General features: G+C 40.1%; 1 protein-coding gene across 8 annotated transcripts in view; it reads right to left on the minus strand.

The window, feature by feature from the left end:
- Positions 1-15,000, minus strand: part of LOC133556592 (AP2-associated protein kinase 1-like) — a 44,636-nt gene that overhangs the window by 18,505 nt on the left and 11,131 nt on the right. For 5 of the 8 annotated variants that reach the window (XM_061906681.1, XM_061906680.1, XM_061906678.1 and 2 more), the window contains exons 2-15: positions 7,997-8,115; positions 7,424-7,532; positions 7,012-7,154; positions 6,807-6,928; positions 6,647-6,728; positions 6,402-6,534; positions 5,153-5,256; positions 4,824-4,903; positions 4,581-4,744; positions 3,298-3,440; positions 2,909-2,998; positions 2,296-2,483; positions 1,865-2,058; positions 1,729-1,791 (exon numbers count right to left, since the gene is read on the minus strand). In XM_061906681.1, the coding sequence (XP_061762665.1) occupies positions 1,729-1,791; positions 1,865-2,058; positions 2,296-2,483; positions 2,909-2,998; positions 3,298-3,440; positions 4,581-4,744; positions 4,824-4,903; positions 5,153-5,256; positions 6,402-6,534; positions 6,647-6,728; positions 6,807-6,928; positions 7,012-7,154; positions 7,424-7,532; positions 7,997-8,115 (1,734 nt within the window). The remainder of the gene's footprint in view (positions 1-1,728; positions 1,792-1,864; positions 2,059-2,295; positions 2,484-2,908; positions 2,999-3,297; positions 3,441-4,580; positions 4,745-4,823; positions 4,904-5,152; positions 5,257-6,401; positions 6,535-6,646; positions 6,729-6,806; positions 6,929-7,011; positions 7,155-7,423; positions 7,533-7,996; positions 8,116-15,000) is intronic. The other 3 variants (XM_061906677.1, XM_061906676.1, XM_061906679.1) reach the window with 3 other exon arrangements.

Genomic DNA, 15,000 nt, shown 5'->3' on the forward strand with positions numbered 1-15,000 from the left:
TGAGTTCAAACATCTGCAGTACATCCTCGAAGTTCAAATATTAAAACAGTACGTACACAAAAGGTAAGCAGTAATTTTCTACAACCAAAACTGCACATGAAAGATCATCATTTCAAGGCAACAAAGTGATTAACTCACTGCTTGGTCTTTATGCCTTAGAGGCAGGATCCTAAGGAAATCCAATTAACAAAGAAGTGTTTGTCCTTGCTCTAGTGAGCGACCGTAAAAGCACAGATCTGCAAATGAGATGCGAACTAGCTATAGGCCAGACTCTATTCACGGAAACTGACAAGGAGTCACTGTGCTGCTGCTTACTTATGTCAACAAAGACAGGACTCTTGAAATGAGTGGTTGTAATTTGGGATTTGGTAAAGCCCCCCAAATCCAATGAAAATATAAAAGACAGGAACATGATTTGTCAGAGAGGGTCTTCAAAGACATTGTTGATCCTTTACCAAGGATGGCAGATGAGCCTTAAAGGCCTACTGAAACCCACTAATACCTACCACGCAGTCTGATAGTTTATATATCAATGATGAAATATTAACATTGCAACACATGCCAATACGGCTTTTTTAGTTTACTAAATTACAATTTTAAATTTCCCGGGAGTTTCGTCTTGAAAACGTCGCGTAATGATGACGTGTATGCAAGACGTCACGCGTTTTTAGGAAGTATGAGGGCTGCGCACACACACAGCTAAATGTCGTCTGCTTTAACGGCAAAATTACACAGTATTTTGGACATTTGTGTTTTGATTGATTGATTGATTGATACTTTTATTAGTAGATTGCACAGTTCAGTACATATTCTGTACAATTGACCACTAAATGGTAACAAGTAAGTCAGGGTCCACGTTAATCAATTCATGGCAGTTGCTGAATCTTTTCCAATTTGTTCAATTAATATTGGAGAAGTCACAGTAGAAAGATGGACTTGGGAAGCTTTAGCCTTTAGCCACACAAACACACGGTGATTCCTTGTTTAAAATTCCCGGAGCTGGAACTTTACTATGGATCAGAGCAGACATGGATCCCAATTGAATGTCAACCAGCAGGTTTCGATGAGAAAATTGTGGTTAAAAAGTCAGTTCTTACTGGAGAAAAGGTGAGCTTGTGCCGTCCATAGCTGCCGTCGACTCCCCTGAGACACTGGCGTCAAGACACCCGTGGAGACACCTTTTCGACTATAAGGTAATATTTAACTCGCTAAAACCCTAGCAACACAATAGAAAGATAAGGGATTTCCCAGAATTATCCTAGTAAATGTCTCTAAAAACATCGGAATCCGTCCCAATGCAATCGCATTTTTTTTATTTATTATTTTTATAGTCAGTCGCCATCCTCAAACACAAATCTTTCATCCTCGTTCAAACTAATGGGGAAATTGTCGTTTCCTCGGTCCGAATAGCACTTTTTGTTGGAGGCTCCCATTAAAAACAATGTGAATATGTGAGGAGCTATCAAACATGTGACGTCATCGTCTGCGACTTCCGGTAGAGGCAGGGCATTTCTCTTAGCACAGACAGTTGCGAACTTAATCGTGGATGTTCTCTACTAAATCCTTTCAGCAAAAATATGGCAATATCGCGAAATGATCAAGTATGACACATAGAATGGACCTGCTATCTTCGTTTAAATAAGAAAATCTCATTTCAGTAGGCCTTTAAATTGCATGTTATTACTTTGTCCAAAATAAAACATTTCCTTCAGTCAAACAAACTTTTACCTGTAAATGAATTGAATCCGTGAATGCGATTTTCATCCATTGCCTTCTCCTCTGGTCCTGCAGCTGTACTCAAACAAAAAGTTGCCACTTGTATATTATGTGTTTTTGATGTGTTGAATATGCATTTCAAACCTACTTTCAGCTAACTTTGCGAAGTCTTTGTTAAGCAGCTCCTCGGCTGTTAGCTTGGAGAAGTTATCGTCACCGAAGGGGTTCCAGCTGGGCTGAGCATTAGTAGTTATAGGGGCAGTTTGGGTGACATTGTCAGCCGGGTGATATACAGTCTGCTGAGATGAGCATGGTGAACCAGAAGGAGTAGTGCTGGCTGATCTAAGGAAATAGGAGAGTAGCAACATTTTATGTTACATGGGTACATCTGTGGTCTTCCGTTAAATCGTGTATGCAAACAGAGTGTGTGAATTGAGAGCTTCTCCTGCAAAATCCTAAGGGATGTAAAAGGTTTGCTTTTACTCCATTGGGTTTATGTTTTCTGAATAGACGTTCTATTGGAGTGAAATGAAAGGACAGTTGCTCCTCACATCGCTGTGGTGAGTGCATTCTGCTTACTTGGACTTGTTGAGGCTGGCCTCAGCTGCGGCTGCTTGAAGTAGCTGGGTGGACTTGCTCACTGGGACCCCAAAGATGGCACTGTGAGTGACGTCACTAAGGATGCGTCGATGGCCACTCTTAGATGCCATCTTCGGTGACGAGGGGGGTGTTCGGGAGCCGAATTTGTGAAGTCCTCGCCCGGCTGTCTGTGGATGACAGTGTGCAATATAAGCATGAAAAATGGCTGCTTAGTGAACATTTTCAACACATATAACTAACAATGACTAAATGACGAAGAAATAGGAAACAAGTTAATCACAGCCACTTCCTACACCTGCTGCTATTGAAAGCCAAAAACCAGTAGAGAGGAAATGGCACATGCATGTGTGACAGAATGGACATATGGCGTGTCCAATTTAGAGCTCAATCAGAGTTTGAAAGGCAGCCCCTTCAGATAAACAAACAGACATAAAGGAAAAAGGAGCCCTGTTAAATACAATGAATGCAAGACCACTCCTGTGTTCTTAAAGCCCCAGGTCAAGAAACTACACAATAGGTATGATTTGGAAGAGACAAGCTAATCGTCAGCTCTACTTTTTAAGAGCAGAAGGCACGGTTGGTGAGATGTTACCACATCTGGGTCATCAGTTGGCCCAATGACTGCACACTCAGGGATGGGTGTCAGATGGATAGCTGGGCTTTCATGGACCTCAAGTCGCTGCTGATGTTGCAGTGTAAGAGTAAGGAAAACAGTCTTAATTTTCACTGCAGCAGAGTGGTACCATGGCAACACTTTATTGATGATACCACACAAGCACTCTGGAGGGAGCTGGCTTGCAGAAAACCCTGGCAATATTTTGCCTTATTTTCTCTTTGGCTTTTTTGACTGCAGACAACGAATATCATCAGGCATGGAGCAGAAACACATTGGGTCAATTGTATATGCCAAGAAACTAAAAGATCAGTAATTCTTTATGTAAATCACTGCATTTCTTTTCTTGTTTTTGTGTAGATGCCTACCGGTTGGTTATGTTGTGGGTTCATGAAGGGAGGCGCCTGCTGATGTTTGATGAGTAGTTGCTGAGGCTGCGGTGTAACTTGAGGCTGAATAATGGGAGCAGGTTGGACAGCACCTGACGCTGAAGCTGGAACAGTGACACCTACTTGACAGAGACAAAGACATTTCATGTCAAACTATGTTACAGTGAATCCGGAAAGTATTCACCTCCCTTCAATTTTACACATTTTGTTATGTTACAGCTTTGTACTAAAATAAAAAAACAAAAACAAATGTGTCCTCAAAATTCTAAAAACCATAATGCCCCATTATGACAATTTGAAAATGTTGTATTTTTATTTGGCAAATTTATGAAGAATAAAAACTAAGAAATCACATGTACATAAGTATCCGCAATGTTTCCTCCATACTTTGTTGATGCAACTTTGACAGCAATTACAGCCAATTGTTGAAGATGATGCCACAAAGCTTGTCATGCCTATCTTTGGGCAGTTACGCCCATTCCTCTTTGCCTATTCACTTTTCCAGCACATTTCAAGATCCATCAGGTTTGATAGGAAATGTTGCGTTTTAATCTAGAATGTCTCTGCACATTGCTGCGTTCATCTTAGTTTAGTTAGGAAAATGACCAAGAACCCAATGGTCACTCTGCCATAGCTACTGTAAAACATTCCTCTGTGGAAAGAGGATAACCTTACAGAAGGACAACCATTTCAGCAGCAATCCACCAAAAAGTTTGCCAAAATGCTCCTGAAAGGCTTTCTGACCACAAGAAACAAAATTATCGGGTTTGATGTGACAAAGATTGAACTCTTTGACGTGAATGGAATGCCAGGCATCATGTTTGGAGGAAACTTGGCACCGCTCATCACCAGGCCAATATCATCCTTACAATGAATCATGATGGCGGTGGCAGCATTATGCTGTAGGCATGTTTTTAGCGACAGGGACCGGGAGACTAGTCAGGATAGAGGGAAAGATGAATGCAGCAATGTACAGAGACATTCTGGATGAAAACCAACGCTTCTCATCCTACCTGATGGAGCTTGAGAGGTGCTGCAAAAAGGAATGGGCAAAGAGAAATGGACTTAACTGCAAAAAGAGAGGTGTGCCAAGCTTGTGGCATCGTATTCAAAAAAACTTGAGGGTGTTTTTGCAGCCCAAGGAGCATCAACAAAGTATTAAGCAAAGGCTGTGAATACTTACGGACATGTTTTTATTTTTAATACGTATGCAAAATGTTTAAAAAAATAAAGAAAAGACACTGGTTTTGAACCTGACTTACCTATAGGCTGGGATGCTCCAGCAGCAACATTGGGCCTCTTGCGTGGGGTCAGAGCTGCTTGTATAGGAAGAATCCCCGATATTGGCTGCGGCTGAGTCTGGCCAGCCTTAGGCCTTTGTCGAGGGGCTATTGAGGTTTCAGTGGTAGGAATGGGGTCTGTGAGCCTAATTGAAGTAAAGTAAATAATTACCTGCAACTTATCATTTTCAAGTTTTCTTTCATCCAAAATGTCCCATTTCTCACCTGGCTTTGGTTTGAGTCTTTTTGGCCATAGCTTCACTGGCTTTGATAGGCTCGGGGAGTTTTGCAGGAATGGACACATTCTACAAACAAAGATAAGATCCGAAATGTATTATCCATTATTGTTCCTATTTAAATTGCAATATATCAAGTCACAGTAACACTCAATAGCAAGTTTTTCTTTAGGGAGTCAACATGAAAATGGGAAGGAAAATGGGAATTTTGTACAGTAACAGTAGGCAGTTTTTATTTCATTTGGAAATAACCATGACATGGAGGCTTTTTTAAGGTATGGTGAAACATTTAATATATTTATGTTATGCTTAACTTACATGTACATTTGGAACTGGACACTCTTGCCGATTCAGTTTAAAGGCAAAGTAAGACACTTGATAGATGTCTGGCCTCATGTCTGGGTCAGGCTCCAGCATATATCCTGAAAAAAGTCAAGTCACATAATATTTTTTTAGGGATGGATAGTTTAGTTTGACCTGGATATGTATTACTTCAATACACCATTGCTATTTTAAGTCAGCAAGAGTACATGGCTATTGTACATGTCCACAATAATTGTTTCCCTTGTCTCCCAATCTGGAGTGGTGTGCCAACTAGCGATTGGTGGTATGGCCTAAAACCTATTTAGTAAAGTGTCCTGCGGTAACAATATACATCACAATAAATTATTTGGCATAAAAATGATAATGAACACGTTTAAAATAATTTTATCAATCAATTTGCTTATTTCCTGGTAATATCTGGTTGCTTTTGGTTGTAACATGATGTTATCTACACTACTGTTAGAATGTAGTAATAAACACTTTTTTCTGTTATTTCAAAATTTTACATTAGTTTTGGCTGATGCTACAAATTTTGGTATAGATCAAGTACCAAGTACCTACAAGGGCATATACAAAAAACACAAATATTTAAGATAATTGAATGATTCAACAAAAATTAATTCCCTTTTAATACATACAAAACGTATAAAAGAGTCAATAGTGCAAAACAACTGAACAAAAGCAAAAACTACTATTGGCTATGATTTTCTGAATTTGTAAACTATAACAAAACACAAAAACAAAAAAAGATTTTGTAATAATAGAAAACATTTATCGAATTACTGTAATATCGACAATCTACTGATACAATACTTGGTATCATTACTGTTGATAGTTGTATCAATCCGCCCAACCCTTTCTACTATCTTCAAGAGCTCTGGCTTAGTGGTAAGCATGTCTTATTATATCATCCTACGTTGTGTAGTTTCCCATGTTTGGCTAATGTTTGTCCTCAAGTGATAATGGTACTTTTAAAAGACATACTTTATTTGCCTGTATCAAGAAAGGATTAGTAATTTATAAGATGTACTTTGGGATGCCATTAGCCACAAGCTCGCTAGCAAGGACACGATATTGTGTTAAAAGCCAAAAAATACATGATGTGAACCTATACTTCTACTCTACATACATTGTGTATATACATACTGCATACATACATATACATACATATATATATATATATATATATATATATATATATATATATATATAAATAAATTAAAGAAATAGCAGTGCTGCTTACTGATGAGACAGTGCATGTCATAGGAGTAACGTGAGTTGTCTGGGATAGTAAAACTGCCATCACAGATAGCAACTTGGCTCTCCCCAAAAGGAAGGGTGAAGTAGCATAGTTTATAGAGTAGACAGCCCATAGCCTGTGGACATAGGAGCAAAAACCCTGTTAGTAAATGCAGCTCTGTTTACACTATACAAATAACATCATGCCATCTGATGAAGAGACAAGCTGAGGGCAAAATTCCATCTCACCCAAATATCCGCCTTCGTTGTTATAACCTTCCCAGCATAGAGGTTGACCATCTCTGGTGCACGGTAAGACAGAGTAGTGTACCTAGAGTGTAAAGAAGAACACAATCATCAATTGCTGGCATAAACAAGCATAACAAACAAACAACAAAACATAACAAACTTTTTTATTTCCTCCTCAATGACAGGCACACCCTCGGTCTGCGGATTTTGAAAGCAGTTTGTGGCACTCCCAAAGTCACACAGTACATAGTGTCCCTGGTCATGAAGAAGAATATTTTCCACCTATACAGGGTAAATAAAATGTGTCTGAGAATATACCGCAACTGCTCACAAATGATTTTTGAATAAAAATTATTGCAACTAGCCTTGAGGTCTCTATGAATAATTGGAGTCTTGCACTGGTGCAGACGAGCAACAGCCTTACACGTGTCACAAAAGATGTGTAACACTTCTGCCTCTGTGAAGCCTGTCTGTAATCGCTGGTTCATCAGGTTGACTACCTGTCCACCTACAAAACATGACATAAATGAAGCCAGCTAGTGGCAAGCAAGCACACGCTCAGAGCCATATTTTTTATGAAAGACTATGTACAAAACAACCAAATCTATGTAGATTGCAACAACAAAATCACAACTGAATGATTATTAAATGGGTTACAAAATATTTGTAAATAAAATGGTACTTTGAAAGAAGCATGGTGGTTTAGAAACTCATGTGAAATATCAAAATTTGGAAGAATAAACAGAGAGAAAGACTGTGTGTGTTAGGCAGATTTACCACGACAGAAATCCATTAAGATGAGGACTTCCCACACATCATCAGCACCGACTGCAGCTATGCTGGAATCCAGGAAGCCAACTATGTTTTTGTTGCCCACTAGGTCCCTCTATGTAAATAAACACAGACAGGGCAAGGTGGAAAAACAAAGTCATAATGTCAAGACATTCAGTTTACTGAATCAGAAAAACACACTCGCATGTATGTATGTATTTCCTGTTTCTTAGTGTCAAGATATTTAGCTTGCTAGATTATAAAATACACGCAGGTTTGTATTGTATACATTTCTTATCTGTAAAGAGATGCTGGAAAACGAGCTCACCCTGTCATGGTCATGACACTTTGGGTGTGGTTGAAAGAACAGCTTACTTTTACAAACATTCGCGAGTTTGCTTAGAAAATACAAAACTTTATTGAAAACAAAACAGTAAAACCTTTGTGTAATTGCGTGTCTTTTTTCTTATACCATTTATTGACCTACATCTGATCGTTTAGTATAGAGGCAGACATAAATCATGAGTAAATGAAAACACTTGTCTGAACCCAAAAGAAAAAAAAATCCTTCTAACTCACCATAATCTGTATCTCAAGTTTGCAGATTTGTAGATCATCCTCATTGTTAACATACATCCGTTTTAGAGCACATCGTTGACCCTGATTAGTTCGAACCAAAAACACGATGGCAAAACCTCCTGCAAAGATATATGAAGAAAAAGAAGACATGTTTTAAGTTGACACTGAAATATAATACAATAATAATAAATGTAAATGTTCTCAATCCTCATTTGTCCAAAAATAGTTGTCTTTTTTGTCTATTACCAAGTCTGCCATGATTAGAAAGCACTCTTTGTTTCCGGAAGTAGGAACACGCATTTGTTGCTGGAAGGTAAAAGTGTATTGCTATGGAAACGGAACAAAATGCGCTTCGAAAATAAGTTTCAGTAATGCATACAATGACGAAAATACAGTATATAATGTACATATTACATATTGTTATAAATGTTTCTGTTACTTCTGCTCTCGAGGCGGCCGATTGGAGCTGTGACCGCAAGGTGGTTGGTGCCTGTCATGGCAGAGATCCTAAAACCCGCTTGGTGGGTACCAGCGGTGAGGGATGCCGTCAGGCTAAAGAAAGAGTCCCGTCCGGTCTTTTTGGCTCATGGGACTCCAGAAGCAGTGGACAGGTAACAACAGGCCAAACGGTGTGCAACTTCAGCGGTCGCGAAGGAAACACTCGGACATGGGAGGACTTCGGGGAAGCCATGGAAAACAACTTCCGGACGGCTTCGAAAGGATTCTGGACCACCATCTGCCGCCTCAGGAAGGGGAAGCTGTGCACTGTCAACACCTTGTGTGGTGAGGATGGTGTGCTGCTGACCTCGACTGCGGATGTTGTGGATCGGTGGAAGGAATAATACTACCTCAATCCCACCAACATGTCTTCCTATGAGAAAGCAGTGCCTCGGGAATCTGTGGTGGGCTCTCCTATTTCTGAGGTTGCCAAGGTAGTTAAAAAGCTCCTCGGTGGGAAGGTTTGAGGTTTGCCCGGAGTTCATTAAGGTTCTGGATGCTATGGCACTGTCTTGGTTGACAAGACTCAGCAACATTGCGTGGACATCGGGGGTGGTAACTCTGGATTGTCAGACCGGGGTGGTGGTTCTTCTCTTTAAGAAGGGGAACTGGAGGGTGTGTTCCAACTATCGTGGGAGCACACTCTTTACCCTTCCCGGTAATATCTATTCAGGTGTACTGGAGAAAAGGCTACTACGCCAGATAGTTAAACCTCGAATTCAGGAGAAGGAGTGTGGTTTTCATGCTGGTCGTGGAACCAGGGACCAGCTCTATATTCTCAGCAGAGTCCTTGAGGGTGCATCAGAGTTTGCCCAACCAGTCTACATGTGAATTGTGGACTTGGAGAAGGCATTCAACCGTGTCCCTCGGGAAGCCCTATGGGGAGTCTTCGGTATCTGTCTGATTGTGGCGGTCCGGTCCCTGTATGGCTGCAGGATTAGGTCTCTGTTTTTTGCAGGTGATGTGGTCCTGATGGCTACATGCGGCCAGGATCTTCAGCTCTCACTGGATTAGTTTGCATCACAGTATGAAGCGACTGGGATGACAATCAGCACCTCCAAGTCCGAGTCCATGGTTCTCACCCGGAAAAGGGTGGAGTGCCCTCTCTGGGTTGGGGAAGAGATCTTGCCCCAAGCGGAGGAGTTCAAGTACCTCAGAGTCTTGGTCACGGGAGAGGGAAGAGTGGATCGTGAGATGTAGAGGCGGATTGGTGCAGAAAACAAACAAATTTAGCTGAACTGCACCAATTTTGTTGAGAGGAGTGCTCAAAAATTCAACCAGAAGCTTGTGGATAGCTACCAAAAGCCCCTTATGGCAGTGAAACTTGCCAAGGGACATATAACCAAATATTAACATTGCTGTATGTATACTTTTGACCCAGCAGATTTTGTAACATTTTCAGTAGACCCATGATAAATTCATAAAAAAAAAAAAAAAACTTTATTAATGTTTTCTGTGACAAACAAATATTATGTACTCCAGTTTTTCCCCCAGAAAATGTGTTAGTTAAGGTGGTGTTCTCTCCAGGGGAAGGGGGCGCGTCGCCCGGGGAAGGAGTGGGTGGGTGTAATTTGGCTTGTCACCACCATCACGTCTCCATCTCATCGCTGCCACCACAGCCTGGGGGGGTCGCAATAGACTACAGACTGTGGTGAAGTAGGCTTACTTTGTCACATGAAGAAGCCTACAATATTTGGTTGTGTTGTCCGCTCCGTATGCTGAATGGCAATATACGATATCTCAATATTTTTTCCGTAAAGTAAAAACCAAACACAAAACAGTCCTAGTTACCTGAGATACTAAGTATGTCATTATTATGACGTAGTAAGTCAATATTTTGATTTAGCAATTTACTAAGTCAAAATAATGACTTACTAAGTCCAATTAATGACTTACTGTAAATAAGCGTTTAAAAAAAAAAGAAAAAAAAAGTCAAAAATGGGGCCACATGCTGACATATGCTCAACTTATCATGCGTAATTTATTACAGCATTTGGGAAGCCCGTAGTTGATTTTTATTATATAAATGTTATATTTTTATCAACATGTGAAAGCATGTCATTCAAAACTAGGCTGCTACATTACTAATGATTAATTTAACTATAGCTGAAAAAATAGTACAGTAGCAATAGGAGAGACTGTTCATCCCTGAACACCATGGAGTTCATGTTGGCTTTATGATGCAGTTACATTATTATATCAACTATCAGAGACAGCTTCAGGAAACTCTTCATTTAACATGTCGTTTTTTGCTGATTCAACACAGCTCAATCAACACAGAAAAAGGTCAAGTAAAATAACTTAGTTGTTAATTGTAAGTCAATAATGCTTGTCTTTCTCTCAGTCAGACAGGGCTTTGCTGTCTGTAACACACGCACCTACGCGCGCGCGCGCGCACGCGCACACACACACACACACACACACACACACACACACACACACACACACACACACACACACACACACACACACACACACACACACACACACACACACACTTAGCTAATGTTACGCTAAAAGCTAATTAGCCTTCACTTCAAGGAGCGAGCTGAGCTGCCGCTTCTGTTTCTAGAACGTCATCGGGCTCATATTGATGTTACTAGTAGTGCCTTATGCTTACCTGCTAAACACATTTCTGCTCACCACACAGCAGGAGCACTTACTCCATGCGCTCTGAATACGCACTGCTGATTGGCTGTTACCGCTCTGCATGTAACCAATCAGATGGTTCTGTGGGTGGGCAAATGCTTGGTGCTGCGGGGACGTACTGACAGAGGCAGTACGAAGCGTAGCAGCTTGTTAAGACATTAGTTTAGGCGGTGGCTCTTTGTTGTTAAGGCGGCCGCACAAACACGCGATATTTTGAGTATATCCATATATCGCCCAGCTGTAATACATATATATTAGGGGTGTAACGGTACACACAAATTTCGGTTCGGTACGTACCTCGGTTTAGAGGTCACGGTTCGGTTCATTTTCGGTACAGTAAGAAAACAACAAAATATAAATGTTTTGGTTATCCATCCATCCATTTTCTACCGCTTTCTCCCTTACGGGGTCGCGGGGGGCGCTGGCGCCTATCTCAGCTACAATCGGGCGGAAGGCGGGGTACACCCTGGACAAGTCGCCACCTCATCGCAGGGCCAACACAGATAGACAGACAACATTCACACTCACATTCACACACTAGGGCCAATTTTTAGTGTTGCCAATCAACCTATCCCCAGGTGCATGTCTTTGGAAGTGGGAGGAAGCCGGAGTACCCGGAGGGAACCCACGCGTTCACGGGGAGAACATGCAAACTCCACACAGAAAGATCCCGAGCCCGGACTTGAACCCAGGACTGCAGGACCTTCGTATTGTGAGGCAGACGCACTAACCCCTCTGCCACCGTGAAGCCCTGTTTTGGTTATTTATTTATGTACCAAATTTGTAAACAATGGCTTTTTTCCTTTTAACATTGGGAACACTATAATAATTCTGCCCATGTTAATCCACATTAAACTGCCTCAAATTGTTGCTTTGATTAAATAAAATGAAAAAACCTTTCTTCTACATATAAAAAGTGCAACATTAAACAGTTTCCATTGAAACTGTTTAATGTCAACTCATCATGCTTAATTTATTACAGCATTTGGGAAGCTTGTAGTTGACTTTTATTATGTAAATGTTGTATTTCTATCAACATGTGATATCAGGGACCCTGCTATTCAAAACTAGGCTGCTACATTACTAATGATTAACGTAACTATAGCTGAAAAAATAGTACAATTGCAATAGGAGAGACTATTCATCCCTAAACACAATGGAGTTCAATGAAATAACAGACAGACAGGGCTTTGCTGCCCCTAAAACACGCAAACGCACGCACATGCACGCACACACACACACACACAAACACACACACACTTACACACACACAGCAAAATGAGCTAATGTTACGCTAAAAACTAATTAGCCCTCACCTCAAGCCTATACTGTGAGCTAGCTGAGCTGCAGTTTAAGTTTCTAGAAGGTCAACAGGCTCATAGTGATGTTAGTAATAGTTGTGAATGGGAAGTGTTAAGTATAATTTGGGTAGAGTGCGCTGCTCCCCTGCTAAACGAATATCTCTGCTCGACGCTAAAGCATTGACTACATTGTTCTGAAGTTTGAATACACACTGCTGATTGGCTGTTACATCGCTCTGAATACACACTGCTGTTTGGCTTTGTATGCAACCAATCAGATGGTTGTGTGGGCGGGACAATGCTTGCTGCTGAGACTGAGCCACAGAGGCAGAAAGCAGAGCAGCTTGCGAAGACTTCTGCTTCTAAACTCTTTCGGTATGCCCGCGTGCCGAACCGAAACCCCCTTACCGAAACGGTTCAATACAAATACACGTACCGTTACGGTTCAATACAAATACACGTACCGTTACACCCCCTAACATATATATATATATATATATATATATATATATATATACAAACCCCGTTTCCATATGAGTTGGGAAATTGTGTTAGATGTAAATGTAAACGGACTACTATGATTTGCAAATCATTTTCAACCCATATTCAGTTGAATATGCTACAAAGACAACATATTTGATGTTCAAACGGACAAACATGTTTTTTTTGCAAATAATCATTAACTTTAGGATTTGATGCCAGCAACACGTGACAAAGAAGTTGGGAAAGGTGGCAATAAATACTGATAAAGTTGAGAAATTCTCATCAAACACTTATTTGGAACATCCAACAGGTGTGCAGGCTAATTGGGAACAGGTGGGTGCCATGATTGGGTATAAAAAAACTTCCATGAAATGCTAAGTAATTCACAAACAAGGATGGGGCGAGGGTCACCAATTTGTAAGCAAATGGTCAAAAAAGTTTTAGAACAACATTTCTCAACGAGCTACTGCAAGGAATTTAGGGATTTTACCATCTACGGTCCGTGAAATCAACAAAAGGTTCAGAGAATCTGGAGAAATCACTGCACGTAAGCGATGATATTACGGACCGTTGATCCCTCAGGTGGTACTGGATCAAAAACAGACATCAGTGTGTAAAAGATATCCCCACATGGGCTCAGGAACACTTCATAAAACCACTGCCAGTAACTACAGTTGGTTGCTACATCTTTAAGTGCAACTTTAAACTGTACTATGCAAAGCAAAACCCATTGATCAACAACACCAAGGAACGCCGATGGCTTCGCTGGGCCCGAGCTCATCTAAGATGGACTGATGCAAAGTGGAAAGGTCTTCTGTGGTCTGACAAGTCCACATTTCAAATTATATTTGGAAACTGTGGACGTGGTGTCCTCCGGAACAAAGAGGAAAATAACCAGGGTTTCCCACACATTCATTTATTTGTGGTGGCCAACCACGAAAGAATTATGGCCGCCACAAAAAACAAAAAAAAATAAAAAAATAAATTCCAAAAAAAAACATTTTTTTTTATTGTTTTCCGGCTTTTGACTTGCTCGACCGCTCATAAAAGCAATGGGACTCTGTCTGTAAATGGAGCTTGTAGTTACATATATTATATAGATATGTAAATATTATATAAATATGTATATAAATATGTACATAAAGTGTTGTAATTATATTCCAACTCCGCGTTCTTCTTGCTCATCGCCGCCACCGCTAAAATATGAGAGCGGAGACCCTGAATTGTTGAACGACTGAAGCTCTACATAAAACAAGAATGGGAAAGAATTCCACTTTCAAAGCTTCAACAATTAGTTTCCTCACTTTCCAAAGGTTTATTGAGTGTTGTTAAAAGAAAAGGTGATGTAACACAGTGGTGAACATGCCCTTTCCCAACTACTTTGGCACGTGTTGCAGCCATGAAATTCTAAGTTAATTATTATTTGCAAAAAAAAATTACGTTTATGACTTTGAACATCAAATATCTTGTGTTTGTAGTGCATTCAATTGAATATGGGTTGAAAAGGATTTGCAAATCATTGTATTCCGTTTATATTTACATCTAACACAATTTCCCAACTCATATGGAAACGGGGTTTGTTTATATATATATATATATATATATATATATATATATATATATATATATATATGTGTGTGTGTGTGTGTGTGTATATATCACAAAAGGCTGCAGCATGTATTGATATTTCCAAACCCAAATGAGACTCAATAAGAAAATTGATCATTAAGCAGAATCAAAAATGGAAATAGAAAAGTAAAAATCTTATCAAGTCCCATAACTACCGACGATGTGTCCAGGAAACACAGCAAGATGTATTTCACAAAAACTGAAAGTAGACCATGACTATTACAAAATGTATAAAAGCATTATTTATAAAAAGAAAAAACTTAAATAAATCAAATTGATTGTGGCTGAACTTTTTTAAATTGTGTGATTGTTTTTAACAACAAAGTAGGTATCAAAGGAAACAGGTCTTTGAAAACTCTGTATCAACATGCCGGAGAACTTAATTCTTAATCAAAATCCATGCTTGCGTGTGTGGGTCGCCTTAAAGTTCAGACATCTAAATCA

The sequence above is a fragment of the Nerophis ophidion genome, linkage group LG07 (genome assembly GCF_033978795.1).
Source record: "Nerophis ophidion isolate RoL-2023_Sa linkage group LG07, RoL_Noph_v1.0, whole genome shotgun sequence".
In the NCBI taxonomy this organism is placed as follows: Eukaryota; Metazoa; Chordata; class Actinopteri; order Syngnathiformes; family Syngnathidae; genus Nerophis; species Nerophis ophidion.